Source organism: Fundulus heteroclitus, chromosome 12 (genome assembly GCF_011125445.2).
Source record: "Fundulus heteroclitus isolate FHET01 chromosome 12, MU-UCD_Fhet_4.1, whole genome shotgun sequence".
NCBI lineage: Eukaryota > Metazoa > Chordata > Actinopteri > Cyprinodontiformes > Fundulidae > Fundulus > Fundulus heteroclitus.
Window position 1 is genome coordinate 35,670,621 of NC_046372.1, and position 26,154 is coordinate 35,696,774.

Sequence of the window (26,154 nt, forward strand, 5' to 3'; positions counted from 1 at the left end):
CAGTTTTACTTTCTTCTAATGCAGATGGGATTTCACAGCGAGAGCTGGCGTACACGCCACCTGACCTTTCTCACGTACATAACAAGAATCCTTTTCGCAGCTTCCTCCCACAGACCACTGAAACCGTTCCCACACACACTCCGTACCGAACAACAAAGGAGGGGGGGGGGGGGAGAACAAATTCACAGCTCTTCAACGGTGTTGAGCCTTTCCAGCGCGCAGGTAGCACTGATTCCCAAACCAACACGTAACCCCTGATGAGGTCTTTGTCTTCTGCCGTGTTTCGCTCTGTAATTAGCCAGAGAGGGCAGTTAGTCGTAGGTAATGAGCCAGAGGAGAGGAGAGGAGGCTCTCAAGCCTCTGCAATCAAAACAAACAAAACCTCTGCATGGCAGCACGGCAGCCAACAGCTGCCGATGCTGGTTTATCTCCGCAGAAACACATGGGCCTTCTTGCAGCACCGTGCCACCGGAGAGGCCTAAGCTACGCAGCAAAGAGATGCACCACACATGCCGACGCACAGCGCCTCTCATAAACATGATTTTTGCCACCACAAACCTCAGTGTGTTTAATTTGGATCATAATGTGATGGATCAGCAAAAAAAAAAAAAAAAAGTAGCTCCTCACTGTGAAGTGGAAGGAAAACAATACATGACATTCACACATTTTTACACAACAATATGGAGAAGGCATGGCGCGCAGTTGTAGTTTTCTGGCCTGCGGGCCAAATGCTACGCAACCAACGCCGCGTGTCACCCTAAAGCCGTCATGCACGTGGTGAAACATCACGCTGAGGGGATTCTTTTCTTCAGCTGCGAGGGGGATGCTGCTCAGAGTGGATGGAAAGATGGATGGAGCTAAAGACAGGGATAGCCTGGGAAAAAAAAAAACCCCGTTAGAGGCTGTAAAATACTCGAGACTGAAGGGCCAGCATCCTAAACAAACAACCAGAGCTACAAAGGAGTGATTTAAAACACACAACGTTCATGTGTTAGAACGGCCCTGTCAAAGTCCAGACATAAACCCATCTGATAGCCTGTGACAAGGCTGAAGACTGTTGTTTAAAGAGACTCTTCATCTTATGTGACTGAGCCTGGGCTATTTGGCAAACAAAAAAAAGTGCTAACATTTCTGTCTCTAGATGTCTACATTTGCTATAATATACCATACCCCAAAATACTTGCAGCTGTGATTAAACTGGAAGGGTGGTTCGAGAAGGCATGCTACACTTTCAGTCACTTTAAATGTAAGGTTTTGAAAAGCGAGTATCATTTTTCCTTCATCTTCAAAAGTATCCGCTCCTTTGTTCGTCTCCCTAGTTGTTCTTCATTAAAGTTAAAGTCGGTTGTAATGTGACAAAATGTGAGCAAAGTCTTAGAAGCACGAACACGTTTGCAAGGGCACTGTGCATTGTGTTCACTTCATAGTGTGCAGAAATTAACATTCCAGTCATTCTATGATCGGCAAATTTTAAACTCGAATGTCGACTTAAACTCATGGGGCGGCCACCCAAGCAAATAATCAGGATGTAAATTCAATTTGCCAAAGTTGGTGGGAAAGATCACCCACGGTTGACACGTGCTGCATTCCAATTTCTGCTTCCCACAATGCAAATTTCTCTTTACGTAAAAAAAAAAAAAAAAAAAAAAAAAAGGTCACAGCAAGCCAGAACAAGGCACACGGACGCAGATGAGATGATCCGTGCCTCCACCCCATCATAAAAAGGGAAAATATTGAAGATGGGAGTGCTTAAAAGCCAGGCAGCAGAATCAATCTCGGCAGCACAACGTCCTTCTGACAGATCGGGAGTGTTGGTGTATGACACAACGAGCCAGTCCGTTTCACCAGGGGAGCGATGTAGTGAAAGGGGATCTCTCCATAGCAGTGTTCCGATTTTCAGACGGGCATCTGGGGAGGAGGCTGGATCGATCCTGATTGGCCAGCGGCCAGTCGTCGCCTTGCCTTCGTACGCGGGCTGGCCTCACCAAAGCTCCCCGCAACATGATTTATCCGGGGCAACCGAACTGGAATGCAGATGAAATACACGTGTTCGGACTGCTAACCGAAGAGAAGGGACCGCGGTGCATCATCTGTGGTGCCCAGCTCTGCTGCCATGATGCTCCGATTACAGGGAGCGCGCTATAAACTAAACCTGCCGTCTCATTAGGGAGGCTGCCTGGATGCTGCCCACAGGAGATCCTCCCAAACCACAGTAGAGCAGGGTTCCCCTTAATCGCTCACAGGAAACACACACACACACACACACACACACACAGGATCCTGTAAACTTTTTATACTCATAAATGGAAGGCGACATCTCCTGTACCAGTTCTTACTAAAATTGGCATCAGAAATCACCGACTCATGGGCTCCGGGACGCTCTGTAAGCCTGCAACCAACCAAGAGGCTGCAGATACAGCATATATCAAAGTGGAACTGATGCTGTGCAATCTGTCGATACGAGCCACTTTAACACATTGCACTCGATAGCAAGTTCAAAAAAGCTCCGTTGTGTCAAAGACGACGTCCTGGCTGGAGGTCGTGCACGCGTAGGAGCAGAGGGGGAGGGTGCGGAGGAGCGCTTTCTTGTCAGGCTGCACTGTGACAGGTTTATCCCAGACGGAGGTGAAAGCGGCGCGCGGAGCGGCACCAGGAGAAGAGATAAACGTCAGGGCTGGCTCTTGCTCTGTGGTAATGGCTGACAAAGTGTTTACTTGCTCATCTCGCAGCAAGTCAAACTCAGACACGTGCCACGCTCTCTGCATTACACTCTGTTTTAGCGGGGAGAACACCAAGGAGAAGGAGCCGAAAAACTAAGCCTGACATCTTCTTACTACACTCAAGGATTGAACTGACGTGAGGAGAACCATCTGCGCTCACTTTCACATGTTTTATCCATCTAGAACTAGAAAAAAAAAAAGGTATTTACTATGAATCCCTACTCCCTCCATAACTAATTCTACAAAATGTACATTGCCTTGAAAAAAGGTTTCCAACCCCTTCAGTTTAAGTGGGATTTTATACGCGAGACCAACATAGTAGGGCATAATTGTGACAGTGTGGGAAGAAAAACAGTATATTGTTTTTTTAAAATCTGTTATAAAAATCTTAAAAGTGGCTTTGGGCATCTGTACAGAGTGAAAACTGTATAAAGCATCTCACTGTAATTACAGCTCAGTCTAATTGGATACACAGCTTCTGTGAAGATCCTGTCACAAATTCTGAATTGAATTTAGGGTGGAGCTATTAAAGCACATTAATGCACATTAAAGCTCTGGCTGTATGCGCATGGAAGATGGACCTCCGTCCAAGTTTTTTGCAGCTTTTAACAGGTTTTCATCCAGCCTTCCCGTGTTAGGCTCCATCCAACTACACCGAAAAACTCAAGCTTGCTACCCCGTCCCTGCTGAAAATAACCCATGCCCCCAGGATGACGCTGCTAGCACCATGTTTCATGGACGAGTTGGCTTGATTAGGATTACGTTGCTTTTTTTTGTCTAAGCCAAAAAGGTTTCATCTGACCAGAGCACCTTCTTTCACATGTTTGCTGGAACTTCTTAAGGCTTTGTTTCAACAATGATCTTCTTTTGCCGATTCGTTCCTACAGGCCATATTTGTGGGGCTCGCAGCAAATTTGTGGGGCTCTCAAAAGATTCTCCCACATGAGTTGCAGCTCCTCCAGAGTTACACAGGCCTCCTAGCTGCTTACTTAAATAACCGATCTGCTTGAGAGTTTAGGACGGCCATGGCTTGGTGGCTTTACGGTTGTGCCCCACTGTTTCCATTTTCAGTCGATGCGATCTGATTTTATTCACCTGTATCAGAGTGCGGAGGTTCTGAATACAGATTCACATCAGATTGTTCAGATGTAAGCTAAAAGGGTAAAAGGGTAAGAATACCTTTTGCACGTAACCATCAGCAAATACATTATTTATTTATTTTTACAAAAAAAAAAATGGTACAACATAATAAAACAATATCTATTCATCTAATTAAGTGAAAGCAAAAATAATCAGCATTTTTTTTTTTTTTATGTTTGCTTGGCAAATATTCTCACACAGACCTCAGGAAAACTTCTGCTGAATCTAATTCAATAAAGGCAACGTCCTCAAGAAATTAGAGCCGTGCTTCTGTTCCGTCTGCATTCTAATATAATAATGCACTCACAAATTAACCACGGCGAACCCATTAAAGGTGACACAGTGCAGTTCCATGCACTGCGGGGTCACCTTCTGCAGATCCCATGTGTACGTCTGTGAGCCATGTGACGCTTTCATGTTACATAACGTCTACAAAAAAAACAGAAGAGAACCAAGAACCCACAGCCTCTGACTGCAAAGTGTGAAATGTGTTTTGGTGGTGTTGTTTTCTTTTCTTTCTTTCTTTTTTTTTTTTTTTTGCAGATGTGACCTCGGCACTCAATAGAGCTTCAAAAAGGGCATTTATTTCATGGCTGACAGAAGTCTACCTCATCAGAACACAGTTCCGTAAATACAAAAATAAAGGTTAGGATTACTGAACACAAGTTCAGATCTCTCCCTTTTCTGGATCTTTGAAGTGAGGCTCTGTTGAAACGTTATAAGCAGTTATTACATTACCTGCTCTAGCCAACTCTCATTTTCCATCTTCATTTTGTATAAAACCAGATTAGATGGACCCAGAGCTGGAAGCTGACTGATAGCCTGAGAGGGGCCAAAGAGGACATTTAGCATCTTACAGCACCTTAAATCTTAAAACGTAACAGTTTAGGAAGAGGTTATTTTAGAAACCTTTACACCAGGCATGCCCAAAGTGCGGCCCGGGGGCCATTTGTGACCCCTGTACTGATTTTGGATGCCCCCCCAACTGAATTTCAAGAAGGATTTGGTCCAGGTGGCTGATGCAGGTGGACGATTTTAGTTTTTAATCAGGGCAAAATTATTACAGGAGAGTTAAAATCCTACAATTGAAAATGTTACGTACAACACAAAGTACGTGTGCAGGGCTCATATTTTAATAAACACTCTTTTGAAATTCTCTTTAATTTCATAGTAACATCTATCCAATGATATTTAATTACTCAAATGCAGACTTTGGTGCCTTAAAAATCTGTTTTGAATTCAATTATGAAAACTGGCTAATAACAGCAAGTGTTTTCAAAGAACAACTGACCCAAATACTGTTCTTATATTGCTAGACCAAAAAGAGTTCAGTTTATTATTGTGAAATAGTCAAATTTAATTATTAAATTAACTGGAAGACCATCCTTTAATATGACAGACGAGCAAAACCCTTTTTTAAATTCTGGATCAACAATGATTTTCACATTCATTTCTGTCGAAAAATCTGACTGATTATTTAGAATGATCATATTTCGTAAAGACGGTAAAACATTAACAATTCTTCTGGTTTAAAAAAAAGGTTAATTCTTTAATCCTCGAGTACCTTTGACTTGACAATTGTGGCCCATGTACCACAGATTTTGGACACCCCTGCTTTAAACCATCATCATGGTAGCATTAGGTGGTATACAAGGAAACAAATACTTATTTACACGGGAAATAGAGGTAGGAGGCGGAGCACCCCAATGATCTTCCTGTGTGAAACGCAAACAGAGAACATGTCATGTAACTACCAAAAAGAAAAGTTAGGCAGTGTAAAGATCTACAAATATTTTTCACTCAGTGTTAAAATATTATAGTTTTTTTTAATAAAAGAGTTATTCTGGTTTTACACGTTCCACCAAACATGTTTCCTAGCGGAAGATCATCTGCGGTACACTTCCTCCTTCCTCCATTTTCTGTGTCAATAACCTTTAGCTTTCTCAGAATGAATCACACTTTGCAAGTGGGACTAAATAGCCTTTGTGGTAATCCTGTTTACGTCAGAAGGAATCAGACGCTCAGTCAACATAGTGCCTGGGTTGAGTCACAGTTAAAAAAACAAACAAACAAACAGCTAAAATGATTTGCATCTTTTCAGCTTATGAGATTTAACAAAGAAGCTAATGTTACCAGTTGTCTGTAACACACTCACAGCTGCAACACTTTTATTTGAAACGAGAACGGACGTGAAGGCTCTGGCTGAACTCAGTGAGGGGACAAGGAGCTCGCTCCCACTGACCTTAGTCAAGGTCATGGCATCAAGCTGCTGAATGACGATGAGCCGCGATGAAAACACTGTAACTACGTTTTAATCATCTTAGTGCTTTGTGCTCTGTTTGCTGCAGTTTGCTTCTCAGTTCTGCAGCTTATTGACACCAGACCCAGCAAATGAACGATCACATAACAAAGCTTTTGTATAAAGGCCCATGGGACCTTGCAGCAGTTCAAGTATGGGGAGGTAAATATGGCATATTGATACGTTTCAGGCTAAGGGAGAACCAGTTGCAGGCATGGAGGTATACTCAGATTTTAAGCTGTCAAAAACAGTTAAAAAGGTTGACCGCACCGTTTCTGCAGTTCAAACCCATCAGGAAAAGTGTCGGAGCGACCTACGTTTCCTTTGGCTGTATGGAGTGCCGAGCAACGAGGTGCTGCAAGGAGCTGTCTGAAAAGAAACCTGCTCCATTTATGTTTTAGAGACCAAAGGAATGCCGACCATCATTCTTATTAAAATCAAGCCGTTTTAAAAAACAAATTTTGCAACCTTGTTTTAAATAAATTGAATACATTGTTTTGTTTTAGCTCTGTGTGTTAATGGTGTGGCAATTTAACTCAAGGGTACCATCTACCATCACATGCCGGGCCATGGCTATTTCAGACAAAAAAAATACTTTTACAGTGCTGTGAAAAGCATTTGCCTCTGTAGACATTTCTTCTGATTTTGCTTTCAAGAACAAGACAGAGACTAAACAAAAATTGGGATCTCCAAAGTGAAAAGGATTGATAAAAAATAAAAAATAAAAACACCAGGGCCCATTTAACATTTACCTAAAAACATCTTGATGATCCCCAAGACTTTAGAAAAGATACCATGTGGATTGACCAGAACAAAAGAGGAACTTTTTGGAAGGTGTTCTGTTACGTCTAGCATTTAACAAACATAACTTTTAAAAAAGATAAACTCGTCGTGGCATGGTGGTGGTGGTGTGATGATCTGGAGCTGATCCTTTGTGTGTCTCTGCTGTCTTCTCTAAACCCCAGTCGGTAGCGCCAGATAGCCGTTCACACTGAGCCTGGATCTGCTGGAGCTTTTCCTCCCCGTTAAAGGGGGTGTTCCTCTCCACAGTCGCTACATGCATGCTCGGCACGAGAGATTGCTGCAAAGTCAACGACGCGATGCAAGCGACCGTACACTGTCGCTAACTGAGAAGTGAACACTGCAAGTCAATGACTCAATCCAATCTGCTGGGTTTCCTTAGGAAGAAAACTTTTTATCCAATATGTCTGGATGATTTGATTGAACTGACTTTGTAAAGTGCCTTGAGATGATGTGTTGTGAATTGGTGCTATATAAATAATAAAAAAAAGTATGTATTGATTAAGGTTATCTTTGACTGGGTTGCAAAAAAAAAGCAAAAACAGAAGAAATCTGTAAGGGGCATATACATTTCCACTGCATTGTACCCTCTTCCGCTTATGTAACCTGCACCCTCCATGAAAGCAACGATTAATCTCTGCCGACCGGCAGGAAGATTTCCCCGCTCTTACCTGTGTCCTGTCGAAACTGGTGCATAGACTGCAGGTCGATGATGTAAGGGGAGAGCTGGGCATCCACCTGCCCCAGAACCACACTTCCCCGGGCATCCCCCTTCAGTACGTTCTCGATGTGGTGGCACACTGCTGCACTGTATGGCCTCCAGCGGCCGTGCTCATTCAGCCACTCCCAGACCACCACCCTGGCCAGGTTCTGGGGTGGGTACCCCACCCCGTTCATGGGCACCAGCAGCCCCGATCCGGGGCGCGCCATCTCCCTTGGTGGTGTCTGCGTCTGAGCTGCTGGCTGCGTCCCGTGCTAGAACACCACTGCGACCCGTACCCCCCGTCAGTCAGCTCACACACAGGAACATCTTTTTTGGACCAGCCCTCAAAGAGAAAACAGCTCGAATCAGCAGTCCTCGGTTATCTCATGCTGCTTTCAGGCAATCGGCTCCGATGAAGTCATCTTCTGCAGGTCTCTTTCTGACATGTGCCACTTTGATGCCTCTGTCTTGTCCTGTTTGAAGTGAGAGATGCAGATGATGACGGTGATGTTGCTGTAGGACCCCCCCCCCCCTCCCACGCACACCCACACAGCGAACCACAGGAGGTCTACAGCAGGTAGACAGAAGACAGTCACTAAAACAACAGATAAGGAGCAAACGTACGCTGACAAACAGATGCCCCGATTGAGCGGTTTCGGCCACAGTTCGTGGAGAAAACGGGCACAAATCCCATCTGATTTAGATGCAGCAGCCCTGCTATCCTCTTGGCTATTCTGATTTCTAACTAAATCTATGAAATCCGTGCGAGCTGTGTCAGCAGCAGCAGCAGAATTTACTGCCATCAGATGAGTAGATGGGCAGTGTGCGAACACAGCAAAACAGAGCCGGTGTTATCAGATCATCTTTTTTAGACGGTATCTAGCAGAGACAGATCTGTCTGCTCTGAGTCAAAAAAAAAAAATAGAGAAATAAAAAAAAAAAAGAACAACAGCGCATACACACACACACAAAAAAAAACATGCGATCTCTACATTAACTATCAATGGTAATCAATGAAAAGGGTTCAGAAGCGATGTTACAGATACAGACCTGTAGACAGCAGCAGCCGTGGTGCCACAGATCTGTCAGGTAAGAAGCTTCATCTTGCGGGAAAAGGATGAAAACCAGATAGAGGGGTGTAAAAAAAAACAACAAATAATAATAATAATAATAAAAAAAACAATGTCCAAACCCTCCGCGTTTTCACCAGCCGTTATCTCAAAACACTTAAATCTCAAAATGAGCCAGGTTCCCGACTTCGTTACGAAAGAGCGAGCCGTCGCTGTGCAGCCGCGCAGAGGCTCCCAGCTCCCAGCAGCTTGTTGGTGCGCCGCTGTCGCTGCTGCTGCGGGCTCACTGGGTGCATGCCCCAGTTGCGCGGTTTGCAAAGCGAGCGGTGCAGACCTGCCGGTGGAGAAGCAGGGGCACCCCTTTATTTCTGTGCCACGCCAGCAAGCAGGCGCCCGTAGCGCAAAGACGCGGCCCCACGTTGTTCCAGCGCGAGCAGCCGTGCACACCTGTATGCATGAACATCAACGTAGCCCATCTGTCAATTACGCAGAAAACGCACACGGCGTGGACTTCCGGTGTGCGGTTTCAAAATAAATTCTTTTAACGTGAAAGCAAGACGCTTGCAACAAGCTGGATAAATGGAGCACAACGCAACGACCCATTTGAACTTTTCCGTATTTTTTTTTTTTTAACGTGACCTCATGTTTGTTTGTTTTTTTTTCCGCTGGGGTTACGGATTCGCACACGGAATATGATGTATGGCTTGCAAAGTTACATATTCGGTTCCCTGAGTTAACCCTTTCTAAGAACCACCTCCTAGGTAGAATATCACAAGCCCAGGTACATTGGATGGAATTTAGCTCCATCCGTCTTCCTGTCGACTCTGACAAGCTTCATTGTCCAAGACAAGGAAATTCTGTCTTGTTTGTGTCCACTTCATGAGTTATTGTTTTTTTCTTGGAGCAATATATTCGTTTTTCCACTCTAGAGGACGGATTTTTACGTTGCACTACCATCGCTTGCCCTATTAACACAATTCTCCCACCAGAGCTACAGGCCTCTACAACTCCTCCATAGATCAAGGCCATTTTAGCTAGGACGATCAGATTAACACAAACACAAATGCGTGCCACAGTTTTTACGCTCCTCAAGTTTTCGACTTTGTGGTGCTCTTACGTTTCTGGATGTGACCGAGGGATGCATGAACAAAGGTGGTGGTTGTACTGTGACAAAATGTGTAAGGTTTTTGGGGGTATGAATACTTTTACGATGGCAGATGTTTCTTTCTGTCTTCCTTTCCTTCCACATTTTCACTAAATCAGTCAAATTATGTTTGTGTAAAAATATTAAATACTTAACTGAGGCAGATTAGTCTGAAAAATTGAGTTAGGCTATTGATAATAATACATCCCTCATATTATTGGAACAGAATAGAAGTCCCAAAGTGGGTAGATTCAGGAGCACCAGCAGCAAAATGGAAGGCAAATGGAAGCATGCAGATGCACACAAGGGTGTATGTATATATATATATATATATATATATATATATATATATATATATATATATATATATATATATATATATATATATAAACAAAGGTAAAAGTAAGAGACTCTGAGACTCTACAGTAAGGGATACGGCATACTGAGATTAAACAAATATGCAACTGAGTATGCAGATTATTGAACAAAACGTGTATGCATATCTATGCATAGAAAAAAATAACAGATTATTTACAATAGAAAAAAAATGCAAAAACAGCAGGGATGTAAACACCTATGGAGTTTGTTTGGAGCAGTAATGGTTATAAAGTCTAAACTATGGTCTAATATCCCAATTGCAGATGTTAAGCACTATAGTTAAGCACTATAGCAATTCTGTGCTATAATCTTGATGAAGATATTAAGAAATTGATTGAATAAATAGATAAATAATACATATATCAATAATTTATTCAGCATATATAACACAGTGAACTGTCTCTGGGGATTTCTTTATAGGCGATAAAATCTGATTGGTTAACCTTAACATCAACTTGACCGCTGACCAATCTTCTTTGCATTGAAAGCATAAGCCCCGCCCAATGACTTTAATGAGTGGACCTGAAAGATAAAATCAGTTTATGATGTTCTGAGGTACAAGACCGTGACATAATTCAGAAACTAGTGAAATATTTAGGCATGGTTTTAATGGCTGATGACTTCAAATTTTAAAGTGTTTCTAATTCCTTGTAAGTTTTTTAATATATGTCTTTTATTGCCAGTGCTATTATTATTATTCCATATTATTTGCCAACTGTTTTATGTATTGTAGTGTTGCACTTTTGGTCCTCCATACTTACTGGCTGTAGCACTATTTCTTGTCAGATCTACTGATTGCCATAGACATTTTTCAGATGAAATTTCCTTCCTGCTCGGGTAATTCTTATAAAAGCCAAAACGTTCATGTTTTTAATAGAAAGTAGAAAGTATACACACTGGGGATTTTGTGATAGCTGCCATCAATGCTGTTGATGTTTAACCGGTTTCCGTCTGTTGCGTATTTTTATTCAACATAACTAAGTAAAAAAAAACAAAAAAACAATCTGGTCTTCAGGTGAAATTGAAATGTGAATTTTGACTCCAGGTCAGATCCTGATATCTTGGCCAAGAGAATGTTATACTGGTTATACTTTATTCTGAGTCTTAAAATTAAGACTCAGAATAAAATGCAATAAATAACACATGGCCTTCAGAATATGAGTAAGTCATTTTCTCATTTTCATGATGATGAGAGAAAATCATTGTTGGATGCACTGTTTGATGGAAAGCCTGTCATATGTGTTCAAATGAGTCAGATATGAAACCTGGTTTAGTATGACTGAAGCAGTTTTTGAAATCATCAACATTTAGTCATTATTCAGATAAACTTTGTGACTATCCTTACAGATTTCTTTGATCTTTAGGATCACAGCAGAGAAACCAGAATCGTACGATATATCTCAGTGCATTAGATAGCTGCCATAATTATCTGCTCCAGCAGACAAATAATTTGGATCCTGTTCATATTTGCACAGAACACATCATAACTGCATAATAATAATAATAATAATAATAATAATAATAATATAATAATAATAATAATAATAATAATAATAAAACAGTCCTAAAAATATACAAACTACAGTACATAATTGCCGTTAAAGCTGTAGCCCTTCCCTCAAAATCACAGCAGAGCTATGCTGATGCCTATTGGATGGCTTCAGTTTTAATGTATTTTGTTAAACCTGTGGTAACTATAACACACATTTTAGTGCATTGTCGGATAATAATCTATTTATAATAATTAAGTTTCATTGCATGTGCAAACAGTCTGAACTTCCTTCTGTTCAAAGATTAGAAATGATCAGAACTGACTTAATATGGCATAAATAAAAAAATAAAAAAAATAAAACATTCATACAGAATCCTACAACCTGTTCAATCTGAAATATTCCAATTAAAGCGACCAAAACATTTCACTCCATCTTTAGTTATTTACAACAAATTATGAAAAGGATTATCATAATACTTCTACTGTCATACTGCTGTTGCTGTTTAATAAGATGAACGTGTTTGAACATTAAGAGTTGGGACAAATTTAATGCTGAACCAAATGTGCTCTCTGAGATATGTGCGAGGAATTAACGCGGATTTCATTTTATGTTATTTTATCATTAAAGAAAACATCTCCCTAAATAAAACTGATGCCCCCCCTCAACCTGCCGTATTGTAAAGGGTCCCTCGTTGGCTTCCTAATCTGTGGATTACACATGTGTGTTGCTTGGATACACGGAGAGATCTGTGTGTTAAAAACAATTTCTTTCTCTTCGCCACCGATGACAACACTAACAGTGAGAAAACAGCGCCCTCACGTGAAATGTTGGTGGTAGTGAACTGAACCAGTTCAACTGGTCCTCTTCTTTTTGATGTTCACCGGCAGCTTTACCTTTCTTTCTTTTTCTTTTATTTATTTATTGGCTGTGGACTTTTGACATTAGACCTATCTGAAACATTTTCTACTGGCAAGGCAGCAGAACGGAAGTCAAAGTCTGAGAGATTTTGGTCAATAAAGGAAGTTTGGTATTGCTCTGTGCATAAAAAAAAGCTTATTTTGCCCCGTTCCTCTTACTTTCAGTTCAGTAGATTTCAGCTCTGGGAATAGCCCCAAACTCACCGTCAGTAATCTTTATCTATTTCTTTAGCTTCTTCAAGTCGAGGCCGTTGAAAAAATACATCACCATAGTTGAGAGAGCATGCAGTGATCACAATTAGCATGTCTTTAGATCCAGTCTCAGAGCAGGGAGGAAGCATCTACTGTTGCACAGACAAAAACACATGTTTATAAACTGTGGCCTGAAGGTCACCTCATTTCCATCTCACCACAACTCTTAACAAACAGGAAACCGAGCTGCTCTAAAAAAAAAAAAAAGCCTCTGTAAAAGGGCCGTAGTCTTGATCCGGAAACACCATTTCCAGTTCGCTCTTTAAAACACAGCAGTGGTTGAGAATGAAATTTAACAACACCTGCTTGTTGCATCGACACCACAACTTGCTGCAACGCTCTCGCCCCTTCTCACGCTCTCTCTCTTTCCCTCGCTCACCTCTTTATCCATGCTGAGTCACCGGTGGGCTGGTACCAATCTCCAGCAGCCTTTGGGTGGGGTGCGCTCTGGACAGATCAGCCGTCCATCACACGGAAACCCAGAGACACAGAACAAACAGCCACGTGCTCACACGTTCACTCCTAATTACATTACATGTACGTTTTTGGACCATAGTACCCGGATAGACACCCTGCTCCGGGATTCAAACCCTTGACCTTTTTTTGTAGCAAGGCAGCAGTGCTAACAACAGCATCAGTATCTAGCCCCACACAGATGCGGCTTCAAAAGATTATAACCCAGGCCAAACGTAATTTAAAAGCCCCGTTTTCGTTTATTCGATCAGAAGCGGCTGGAAATGTCCCCAGCACCAAAACTGAGCTTCGGTGGTAGCCAAAGTTTGGACAACGCCCCGCATCCAACCACACCTTCACCTGGAGGAGCAGCTTCGATTACAATCTTCCACGTGTAACCTGTGACAAAACCGAATGCATTTTCTCAAGGCTCCTTTCTGATTCTGGCTGCAGTGTTGTTTTGCCTTGCAGTGAGAAGGACCTGGGTTGGTATCCCGGTCTGGGGCCTGCACAGGGTTTTTGCGATGAGCCCATGGATGCGTGCGGTTCTCTTCTCCACACGGTGCCACCTGCTGCTTTTTGTATCCCACAATGCCCGGTGCCATGCTGCAGAGCCATGGCCACACGTCATTTGCATGTTTGAGTGGATGGTTTATAGAAAGTAAGCGTACAGGGTCATTGTCAAGTGAAAGCTAGCAGAGCAGGTCGTGCAACTCTAAAATCAAATCCAGTTTTTATCCGTGTTTAATGCTGGTGCTAGGACGGGGTTTAGAGGCCTTTGTTTGGTCAGTGTGAATGAGCCGCACGTGAGCAATGACGCATAACAGGAAAAACAGGAAGGTCAATTTATTCAAATTCACGTCAAGAATAATACACTATGAGTAATTTGTTTGATGTAAACCAAATGTTTGCATACAGGCTTGTTCCTGGACTGGGTGTTCTTTCTATCTGCTGTCTGTCCTTTCAGCTTCCAGTCTGTCAAGTCAGATGATTTCATTACAGATTTCTAAATAATCCGATGTCAGATGGACCCGTTTGTCTTGTGAAGTGCGTTGAGATGTTATTTGTTGCAAACAGGCGCTATAAGTAGAATTGTTCAAATTGATTGTCGGTTCTACCTGTTAGACTGATGCAAGTAAATTAAAAACATTTTTTTTTTTTTTACAATTAAATCATATTTGTCCAAACCTAAATCCCATTGACACTCTGCTGTAAAAAATTAATGCTGACCGATTTAAGCCTGTTTGCTTTTGCATTGACCTGGATAATTGGCACAGGAATGTTGGCATATGTTCTCTATGCATTCTGACTGAGCCTCATCCACCCATTCCATCTAGTCTGCTTTTGCAGCAACAGCACCACCATGTGGTGGAAGAAGTAAAGAGTAGATATAGAAATAAAAAAAATTCGGAATTGTAAATCATTTTTTTCTTTTATTTGAAATAATATAAAATAACTACCATTGCTGAAAAATAGTTATACATAAACATAAAGACTACAATTAACACAGAAAGGCAAACCTGGTAACTTTCTTATAATACTTTGATAATTATAAACATGAAATTTAAGATCACATTTTTTAAATTTTTTTAATCACAAAACAATTTTATTGAGTCAAACACGCTGGCATACACACCCTGAAATCCCTTCTCATGAAGCAACTCTTTCCATTCAAAAATGTTCAACAATTTAACTTCCATTCAAGTTTTCGACTACTGCATGCACTTTTGTTCACCGGAAGACTGATTTGAATAATATACATTGTCTTTATACAAATTTACAGAAGAATATACTGTACATGATAACAGTCTTTTGGACATCTGAACAGCGTCACTAGAAGTCCGTGTCATTCTTGGAAACATTCCTATGAGTTAAACAATTACCGTGAGATGAAATTACACTGGATGATACATCAATTATTTAGCAGAGAAGCAAAGTGAAACAGTTTCAGGCACGTTTTTAACAAAGTACTATGTTAGGTGACAGCGTGTTAGGATGTCACAGAATTACATATATGAAGAGCGCCATAATGGCAGCGCTGATGAGCCCGGAGATGGGGACCGTCACAAACCAGGCGATAAAGATATTCCTGAACAGAAGCCAGTCAACAGATTTCCTGGAGCGCAGCCATCCTACCGCCACCACAGATCCCACCTGTGTACATGTGAGCGTTATTGGAAGTACATACAGTGCAGTGCCACTTGAACGTTTCACTTTTGTCACTTAAGAACCACCAACTTCAATAAATTGTATTGATCTTGATGTGATGGAGCAAAAAAAAAAATAAATAAAAAATAGTGCGTACCGGTAATTATGAAGGAGAAGAACGATGATAAATGTGTTTCAAAAATGCTTTACAAGTACAAATCTGAAGACCCCTGCATTCCCTTTTAATCTGATCAACTAACTAGTAAATACACCATCTCCAGCATAAAGCATGACAATGGCAGTATCATACTGTGGGGATGCTTTTCTCCTTCCAGGAGAGGGAACCTGGTCAGAGTTGATGGTAAGATGGATATAGGTAAACATAATTTCAGAGTAATCCTGACAGAAAACCTTTTAGAGGCTGCAAAACACTTGAAGTTAGGATGGAGGCCCAAAACAGACAGCGAGGGTTAGAATGGAATGGTTTATATCAAAGCATATTCACGTGTTAGGATGTCCAGACCTAAATTCAATTTAGAATCCGTGGCAAGACTTAAAATCAGCCGTGTCCACATGTTCAAAATGCAACTGGACCGAGCTTGAGCTTTTTTGCAAAAAAAACCCGGAGAATTTCTTTTGAGTCTTTAAATCTGCAAAGCTGTTCAAGGCATACCCCACAAAGACGTGCAGCTGTAATCAGAGGCTGCTTTCGATATGGGCGATATTGATGTATGCACAGGGCGACGTTGCCTGCAGGGTGTCATCAGGCCAAAAATAAAATTATGTCAGTTGCCTCTTTGCACCAGAGGGGAAAAAAAAGCTTTATTTTCTTGAATTGCATCCAGTTAGTGGGTAAGTACCACCCAGCGTTTCAAACATTCGAAGCGCTGTAAAATAAATAAATAAATAAAAAATGCCTTTGCATCATCGCTAGCTAATGATGTTGAAGTTCGATCTAAAATTTCCAATATGATTCTAAAATCACGGCTATTTCTCACATTTTCTTTTCTCCAGAATGTAGACTGCATTTGACCATCAGTTCTTTAAAATACAAACTACTTACAGGTTTAGTTGGGTCATCTATACCTTCTGTAAAGAACCAGACTAGTATCCATAAGATCAATGTATATTTTAGTTTAGCAGTCTTGCATAAATCATTCTGCAAAGAAATGACTCGGGGAGGCTGAATCCATACGCACACTTTATCATTTTGCGTCCTTTGTGTTGGTCTATCCCATAAAATCCCAATAAATGAAATGAAAGTTTGTGGTCGTAACAAAACAAAACGTGAAACATTTCAAGAGTTATAAACATGTTTGCGAGGCACAGCTGTATACCTGACATATACATCACTTTCATAAGCTGCCCAGAGCTAACTCTGCTTGCTATCTGTGTGCGATAAAGGTTTCAGAGCTTTATTACCTTGCAATGTGTCGTGCTGACAGGAAGGCCGATGTTAGACGCCACAACAACTGTGACCGCTGAAGCCAGCTCGATGCTGAAGCCACTGCAGAAAAAAAGGAGAAGTTCCTTTTACAACCTGACCATTCATCACTCCTGCCTGAGACGGGGGACTAGCTACGAGGCATACCTTGAGGGTGTGATGGGAGTCAGGTCTTTACCCATGGTCTGGATCACCCTGCGACCCCACACCCAGAGTCCAGCGCAGATTCCTACCCCCCCGTAGAGGAGCAGCCAGATGGGCGTGGGAGCGCTCGACACCACAGACCCACTCTCATAGAGAAGCCAAAGGGCCACCAGTGGGCCGATGGCATTGCTAGAGATTGGAATGAAATATAAATCACCACAAAGATCATGGATCAGTAAGCTGCAAAACGAGGACCCCGCCCTCGCTTACCTGACATCATTTCCCCCGTGAGCAAAAGAGCCGAAGCACGCGGTGAGTATCTGCAGGAACTGGAAGAGCAAAGAAACTGCAGGTTGGTCGATCTCCAGCTCGTCTTCCTCCACGGCAACGTTCCCGTCGGCCTCCAGAGTCACGCTCCCGTCGGGGACCGCGCTGCCACTGGTCATTGCTGAGTTGTAGCTGCTGCAGCTGTCCACCCGGGGTCTTCTCTGGAAGCCGGTGTCCACGTCTTTGTATTTAGGATCGCCTTGGATGCCGTATATGGCCATGGTGTAGGAGGTGTAGCTGTTGTTCCTCCGCATGGGCCGCTCCTCCGTGTCACTGTCACCGATGCAGTCCCCAACCTTGGCCTTGTGGAGCTTATGCAGCAGGTCTTTATAAAGGCCGGAGTCCTTGTGGACGGTGTGGGAGCGTCCGCTGTGAGGATCGGTGATGGTCATGTGGCCTACAGAGCCATTCAGACCTGTGGGAAAAACCTCCCTCTTAATATTGTTTTGTTGACAGCTCAGTCAGAACTACTTTTGATGTTATTACATCTTCCTAACTGTGACACTGAGATGAAACACTTAACATCCCCACGACCAAACAACGAATTTCTCACCATTGGCGATGTCAAGATCTTTGGCGTCTATTTCGCTGTTTAGATCCGCCTCCTCTGAGCCTCCGAGTTTGAAGTCCACCTTTTGGATTTCTGCTGGAGGGTTGTGCGGACGCAGGTCAGACGGGGGTCGGGGGTTCTCTGCTGGAGGCTTGCTAGAGTTCTGCTCCATTAGCGGGGTCTCACAGGGAGCAGGAGCTGTTTCACCTGAGACACGTAACATGAAAAGGTCAAAATGTGTTGTCTTGCAGAGCATTGAAGTAGAGAGGAGTTTACTGCTTCATTTATTGCTGGTGCATCTTTAGCGATAGGGGGTTCATAATTCAACATGAGGTAAATGCAGTGCAAAAGCCGAATAAACTAATCCATACCCCCATAAACCACACTGTTGATGATTTATTGGATTTTATGTCATTTTCTGTGATAGACCAACACCAGGTAGTGAAAAGTTGCCAGATTTGGGGGAGTGCCCGACTGATAGCAATCAGAAGTGACACATTCTCCCACCCAAGTTGTGGTTCTCCGTATCTCCTCTAATGCCCCGTTTGTCAGTTCAGGTGTTTGTGCTGTCCTCTTTCCATTTTTCCAAAAATAGATTGAATAGCGCTCTGAGAGATGTGCGAAGCTTGGTTTATTGTTTTATAACATAACCCTGCTTTAACCTTCTCAACGACTTTAACCCTGACCTGTCTTGTGTTCCTCGGTCTGTTTGCTCCGTCCTGTTCTGTAACAAGCCATTGAGGCCTTCACAGAACAGCTGTATTTCTACTGATATCAAAGTAGACACAATTTGACTCTATTTGGGGACTTGTGAAAGTAGTTAATTGCACTGGATTTTGTGAAGATCGTGAAGGGAAAGCTTCCTGAATCCAAACAGACTGTTTAGGTTTCTGTTTACTTGTGCAGCATTTTCAAAACCATGTACTCTCTTCCTTTCACTCCACAGCCTTGTACTACTTTGCATTGCGGATTGTTTCAGTTAAGCACCAATGAAATAGACTGACGGTTGTGGTTTGGCAAAATGTAAAAAGAGTTGAGAGGGCTTGGTTACCTTTACGAGGCACTTTAGTTTCCGCACAGTAGCTTAGTTGTGTCAGCCCCAAAAACAAGAACCTTTGTGTTACAGAAACGTTCCCATTTACTCACGTTCGATTTTCTTCTTGAGACGCGGACAGACCACAAACCAAACGACCAGAGCGACGACGATGGCGCAGCCCAGAGAAATGCACAGCGTACCCCACCAGGGCACTCTGTCGAAGCCGAGCACTACGAGCAGAAGAAAAGGGACATGCTAGAAAAGGCTGTGTCGGGGGAGGGAAAAAAAAAACAAAACACAAACAGAAACTTGAGTCCAATTTATTTAGCCTTTAAACCTTGTGATTGAAAAGTCAGAGAACACAGGTTAGCATTTACACACCAAACGTTTCATAAAATGATATCAGCTTAGTAGCAGGACAGCAGGCGTTATGTAATCTGCCCCTTCCTGTGTAAGCACTTAGTATTATTATTTGTAGGAAATTATCTGTTTTTTTTTTTCTTGAAGGTCTGCTCACAGATGTCAGCACGTGTCTCTGTTTTAGGGACAGTATCAGCGAGAGTGCACACTCCTCTAATCAGATACTGTGGAAGAGGCCAGTCTTGCAGTATAGCGATAAAAACTGTTGCTGGCAGTTTAATAATTTCCCTTCTCTTCTAATATTTTTTACTGAAAATTTTGTGTTGTTTTTTTTTTTTTTTTTTTGGCTTTTGAAATTCAATTACAACGGGTTTAATCTATTTTGCTTGTGGGCAATGGAATCAGAACTCCAAATGAGCTGGACACACATTCTGGGTGTGACCCGTCCTATCTGAGCTGGACTGGCCTCAAACACTGTTAACCGCGGGCGTGCAGGCAGATAATCTCATTCTTAGTTCAGGAAAACCAAACAGAACGAATGGATTTCCGTCGAATGTTCAAAAGATAGCCGCAACGGCCTTGTAAGCAACATGAAGGTGAAAGGATGTGCTGTAGATTTGTGCAGCAAGGCTATTTGGAAGTTATTTTCTGGACCCACCCACAGCGATGTGCAGCCTGCATTTGAGGCCTGTTGCCCTTTTGCAAAGTACAACCCTGCAAGCGAACAACAATGGAATTAAATAATCAATTTATTTCATTTTGTTTTGGGACTAGAAGCTTACTATGCTCTTCCTATTATTAATACAAGTCTTAGCAAAGAATAGTGTTAATAATCTAATAAATTCTCATCCTTTGGATCCTACTTTTGTCCTTAACCATACTTGGCATTTTCTCCAGCTCGACTTGTTCCAGTGGTTTTATGAGATGTTCTGCTTTGGTGTGTCCTTGTGATACTCACGTGGAGCTCCTGTGTACAGGATGGAGAAGAGGTTGATGCCCATAGTGATGGCATAGAAGACAGGAAGGGCTCTCAGTCCATTTGGTACGGGGTTCGCCTGTCGGGAAAAGACGTTTCTGTGTTGTTCAGGACTTTAAAATCTGTTTAGTTTCTTGACAAGAAATGGGTAGGGAAACTTTTAGCATATTCAAGATTGTGAAGTAAGCATCCAGGTGAAAGACTTTGTTTCTGTAATATCTCTTTCAGTCTTGCCTTTTGCATTACATTTTGCTTTGATTAGGCAGAAATATCAAACCTTTATAACTTTATTTTTCAGTGAAGCTGACCTGATTCGGCAGGCATTTCCTCACAGTCACGCAAACAAGAGCCTCTGGACCCAGGTATCACTGGTGGAGGATATTTAGTACGGTCCAAATTTAAACGGAAGCAGATCCAACCTCTGAAGTTGCATCTGGATCTGGTAAAGACCTCAAACTCAACTTAAGCTTCTCCCAGTTTTAAGTTAGAAACCCAGAAGGATCTGATGATTGCTGGGTTCAGTGACACGCTGACTACTATTTTATGCATTCCAACAATTAAGCACCATGTTTACTAACAGAGGTTGTGGTTTATCATGTGTAACTACTACTGTCCCTGTTTTGTTGTTTTAAAGGGGACACAACCTTTTTAGTGCCTTCCTTTTCACATTTAAATCATTCGGCTGTGGTCAGTATAAAGTGGAACTGCAATGCTTTGGTCTGAATTCCTTGTTATTGTTGCCCCACAGCTCCTCTTTTATCCCTGTTCTGCAGTGCGTCTGAGAGCAACTCCTTTTGGTGCTGTCTCTTTAAATGCAAAGGAGGCACTTCATACCCCACCCCCCCATCCAGGTCACAGATCTTTCCACTCGTTTGGTTATTTTTGCTGTATCCTGGTAACCTGGCCAGCCGGATTGATAATGTGTAGCACCCTCCATTCTCCACATCATCAATCTGGGACTGCTGCCATCAAATCCGTTAGGGGAAAACAGATTTTTTTTGAAGCCGTAGCGTTACAAGATGGATTCTCGTGTGTTTGTGAACGCACAAATACCTTGAGAATGATTCTAGCAAGCAAGGTTAGTATGCTAGGGGAAGGTGTAATGAAATGTTTGGGTTAATACACCCAACAACTGCACTGTTGACTTACCCACTTGTCCAGGACAGAATAAAGGTAATAGATTTGATAATGTACAGAATAATAAACATATCAGCCATGTGAGTCACATTTTTGACGAAATGAGAACTTTAAATATAATTTCACCAGTGTCTGATTTCATGATCTAATCCTACAACTGTGATTAAATGACTTACCTTGCTCAGGATGAATTTGCGGACAAAATAAAAGAGAATCCCAGACATGAATCCAGACAGAACAGGTGACAGGAACCAGGAGGCCACTTTAAACAGAACATTTCATGTGCAATTTATTAGCGGGCTTGTCCCCGCACTTGTATTTCAATTTGTACAGCTTATTCTTCGTCTTTGTTTGTTAAAATGCTGGGAAAGGGGAAAGTATATTCACCAATTCGTAGTAGTTCCATCCATTTGACCCCTTGGTGGCCTCTCGCTACCATTGAAAAGCCAATTGTGGCTCCAACAATGCAGTGGGTTCCAGAGATGGGGAGCTTCAGGAATGATGCAGCCAGCTGCCACACAGCAGATCCTGCGGTACAAAAACAACAGCTGAATGATTGTTTACAGTCTAAAAAGTCCCGCTTACAAAAAGAAAAAAAAAGAAAAAAATTAATCCGTGTGAACGCTCACCAAACATTGCACTTATGGATCCCGCCATGAGGACGTGTTCTGAGCCGTTGTACATCCGCACGTCGATGATCCCCTGACGGATGGTCTCGCTGACCTTTGCCCCTAACAGCACGGAGCCCAGTGTCTCAAAAATGGTGGCCAGGACGCAGGCCTGCCGCAGGGTGACCACTCCGGAGCCCACCGCCGTACCAAAGGAGTTGGCGACGTCATTGGCTCCCACAGAGAACGCCAGGACGAAGGCGATGATGAATCCGACCACCAAGAGCCAAAGGTAGTCCGTCATTTGTGAGTGGGAGGCCAGAGCTGCAGTGGCGGTGGCAGCCAGCGTCGCTAGCGTAGCTGTATCCATCTGTACTTTCAATGTTATTCTACTAACAAAAACAAAACACAACCTAATTTGTTGTTTGATAGCAACTTCTGAGGTAGTAATTAGTGATAAATGATAATAAAAGCACTAAGGTTTAGAAAAAAACAAACCTATTAGTTGAAAATTGATTTAATCTATTGCTAGCTGGCTATACAGGGTTTCTCTGTGAGGCTCATTATGAAGTGACTGTGTATATAAACGGCAGAAGAGTCCATCGTGATCCTCAGATGATTCAGGCTGCGAAAAACACAGAAATACACGATTAGTGGTCGTCCTCCCGTAGACGGACAAACACTGAGCCGAGTTACTCATTAACAAGACCGAACAACCCGACAACAACAATCGGCACGCATCATTTAGCTCGACACGCATGATTTACTCAATTATGGCAGGGAGAAGTTATTTCTGCCAACACGATAAAAGCACTTTGTTTGACCAGCAGGACAAACGGTTAAATCTGGGATTTTTTTTTTAAAAAGCGCTAAAAATAACATTACAGAACTAGAACCTGTTTTGAACGAGAGAGCCCATTGGTGTATTTAAGCCTTTAAAGCCCCAGCCAGGTTATTCCCATGGCAAAAAGAAAAACCTTTAGAATTATTTAATTATCCGATCCTCATTAAGTACACTGATGGTAAAGTACAACAGATGATTAACTGACACACCAATCGATGTGAAACCTAATCTTGACCAGCATGCTCTCAGTTATTGTTATTTTAATCTAACATAACTTAATGACCCATCTGTTTTTTTTTTCACAGGAACCCCTCCATTTCTTTACCTTTCACAAACAGAGTACAGGTTTCACAAACCACAATAATTTTAAAAAACCTATAATCCGAGCAGACTAATTCAATCCAGGTTTATAATGGTGTATAAAGCGTGCGTGTTTGACACGACATCATGTGGTTCTAAAACAAACAAAATCAGCATTAAAAATACTCCTTTTGCGATTTTCCCTATCAAAATAAAGGTTTTATAAATATCAAACTGTGGTTCGATCAAACACCAACTTCGATGCCATTAGCAAGCAGCGTGTGTAATGCCTAAATTTCCTCACAGTGCTTACACTGTGCGAAATACAGAGTGGTGTGTGTGTTTTAGGGTGGGGGTGGTGCACTGAACAAGTGTAAGAAACATGCTGTCATTAGGCAAGTGAAACCTTTCTTTTATTCTTTTTAATTGTCTGGAAGTGCCAACCCCCCCCCCCCCCCCCCCCCCCCCCAACACAATCCTGAGTGCCAACACGCACACACACACACACACACACACATACCGGTCGTACCTCCTTGGGCCAAAGAAGCCATTTTGCCCGCACCGCAACACGGTCACTAAATGTTGCTGGACATTATCAAACATTCTTTTTTCTCTGTAACTGTGTGGTTATCAGTTTTTCTGCTTTCCACAAGAATTATAACATCATATCTAAATATACGAACAAACGTCAAATAGAAAGACAAATAGCAAACTACTTTCAGGAAAGAAGACAAAAATAGAAAACCCAGCTCAGCTTAATGCAGATGATAGAATTAGAGACGCATCAATCAGCCTTTGCTGTCTGATACAGATTTTGGGTTTTCTCTGAGGTCTGACCTGTCAATTACTATCAACTTCCTTTAAATACTGCTATACACAACATCATACATACACTGTGGCTTGATGGGTTGAGCAGTCGTCTGGCAATCAGAAGGTTGTGGGTTCGATTCCAGTTGCCACATGTTGATGTACCCCTGGGCAAGGAATTTAACCCCAAATTGCCTACCGAACTGCGTCTCGGTTTATGGGGAGTGGTGGCCTAGTGGTTAGAGCAGCGCGCTTGCACTTAGAGAAGGATGCAAGTATGTGGTTTGATCCCCACCGCCTGCACTCTGGGTCCCTGAGCAAGACCCTTAATCACAGATTGCTCACTGGGTGCCGCACATGGCAGCCCACTGCTCCCCAAGGGTGATGGGTTTGAAGCAGAGGACATATTTTGTTGTAATGTATGTTCCAATGACAATAAAGATGATATTACTTACTATAGACTGAAACTAATGGGATGTGATTATTATCTCACCTGCTGAAAAATGGTGCATATACATGTCCAGACTTGGAGCACATAACAACATAAGTTAAGCTAAAATGCACATTTTACCTCCCAATGGGAATATGGGTTTAGAAATGGAGTTATGCTACTGTTAAGAAGACTTGAATCCTGGGATGTACTCAAGAAATTCGACAGGAAAGAAGGAAACACAGCTGTATGGTTGTTTCCTCATTTGTATTTCTATATGCAGACAAGCATAGATGGCAAAGCTAAATGTATATGTCAAATGCATGCATACTGTATAACTGCTTTATAAAGGCTACAACTTTTGTAAGAATTTCATGTGGAATCTGTTTGGACACAACCAGCGGCGCTTCCAGACCAAATTAATCACGGGGGCCAAAGTGGGGCCAATTTTTTTTCATGAGGGCACTGAAAAAAAGAATGAAACCATGAAAAACTGAGCAAAGTGTAATTGTTTTATATATAATGTGAGCTACAGAGCCAAAGAGCCACTTGTGTCTCTGGAACTGCAGGTTGCAGACCCCTGAAAATTATGATCCTGTCTCAATATGGCTGAAGCTAAACACATTCATTTTAAAACTGTTATTAAAATAAAAATGTAAGAGTAAACTATTTAATGGGTCCACGGGTCCAACCAGTTACAATTTCTGTTCCAGTACATGTCATCACAAGGAAGAATTATTCAGAATGATCTCTTCGGTACTACAGGGCACTGGCCCCTGTTGGTCTCTATCTAGAACCACCCATGGATACACCCTCTTAACACGCAGCTTTTGTCAGTGACTGTAATAATATATTTTTCATAGCAGTGAAGTAAGGATGTAGTATTTTTTTTTATTCATCCAGTGATGATGTTTAAGTAAATATTCAAAGTCTCACTCTTTGTCTCCCTTGGGACAAATTTGCCTTGGACGGAGTGATTCCACTGCGCAGCCACATTGCACTTCCCACCACGAAGATAATAACTGCATAACTAAAATAGGTCTTTATTAATAATAATAATAATAATAATAATAATAATAATAAAGAATATTTAGCTGCATCAATGCAGTATTGAAAACGTGAGGCTCTGCTTTTTTTTTTCCTCTTGCAAATTGGAAATTACATAATTAAACTCTGGAACCCATGTCAGAGGCAGACTTATATAGAAGATATTATGAAAAATGATACGAATAAATATATACTCTTTCAAAAATAAACAAATAAAGCGCAACATTCTTGAGAAAGAATGAGCGTCCAAATAAACATCTAGAAAAGTCAGTAGTTCTGACCCAACTTCCATCAGGTGGTATGTTAATCTCCTCAGTGGCCCTTACATAATTCAAAGCGACCACATAATTTATAAGAAGGGAATCCACACAATAAAGCGACACTTACGGGGGGAGACGTCAGGTTTTCCTCGGCGTGGTGGTGTCCCCTTGCTGTCACGCTGCTGCTGTCTGGACCATCAGTCGCAGGACGACCGCGCAGGTTGAGGGGGTGACTGGGGGCAGTCAGTGCGTGGGGGGCCTGCAGCCTTAGTGGGGGCCCCTGCTGCAGGCTGCTTTTATACACAGAGCCGGGCAGAACACGCCTCTTCGCTCCGGTCATGGGACAGCAGCGGCGTGTTTGTTGAC

General features: G+C 42.2%; 2 protein-coding genes across 4 annotated transcripts in view; both read right to left on the reverse strand.

The window, feature by feature from the left end:
- The window catches only part of dtx1 (deltex 1, E3 ubiquitin ligase), a 74,090-nt gene extending 64,867 nt beyond the window's left edge, over positions 1-9,223 (reverse strand). For both annotated transcript variants that reach the window (XM_012866277.3, XM_012866276.3), the window contains exons 1-2: positions 8,714-9,223; positions 7,632-8,136 (exon numbers count right to left, since the gene is read on the reverse strand). In XM_012866277.3, the coding sequence (XP_012721731.1) occupies positions 7,632-7,890 (259 nt within the window). In that variant the 5' untranslated portion in view covers positions 7,891-8,136; positions 8,714-9,223. The remainder of the gene's footprint in view (positions 1-7,631; positions 8,137-8,713) is intronic.
- Positions 9,224-14,792: 5,569 nt separating this feature from the next.
- On the reverse strand, positions 14,793-26,071 carry slc20a1a (solute carrier family 20 member 1a). 2 transcript variants are annotated; one of them, XM_012866278.3, is made up of 12 exons: positions 25,916-26,071; positions 22,599-22,725; positions 22,122-22,489; positions 21,880-22,020; positions 21,669-21,754; positions 20,338-20,434; positions 19,130-19,249; positions 17,987-18,190; positions 17,377-17,848; positions 17,110-17,295; positions 16,941-17,025; positions 14,793-15,524 (listed from the first exon to the last, which is right to left on the reverse strand). In XM_012866278.3, exons 3-12 carry the CDS (start codon positions 22,468-22,470, stop codon positions 15,369-15,371), a joined length of 1,896 nt encoding a protein of 631 aa, XP_012721732.2. In that variant the 5' UTR covers positions 22,471-22,489; positions 22,599-22,725; positions 25,916-26,071; the 3' UTR covers positions 14,793-15,368. The 2 variants fall into 2 exon arrangements, with proteins under 2 accessions (XP_012721732.2, XP_021174064.2); XM_021318389.2 differs by having other exon boundaries at positions 22,122-22,492.
- Positions 26,072-26,154: the final 83 nt, after the last annotated feature.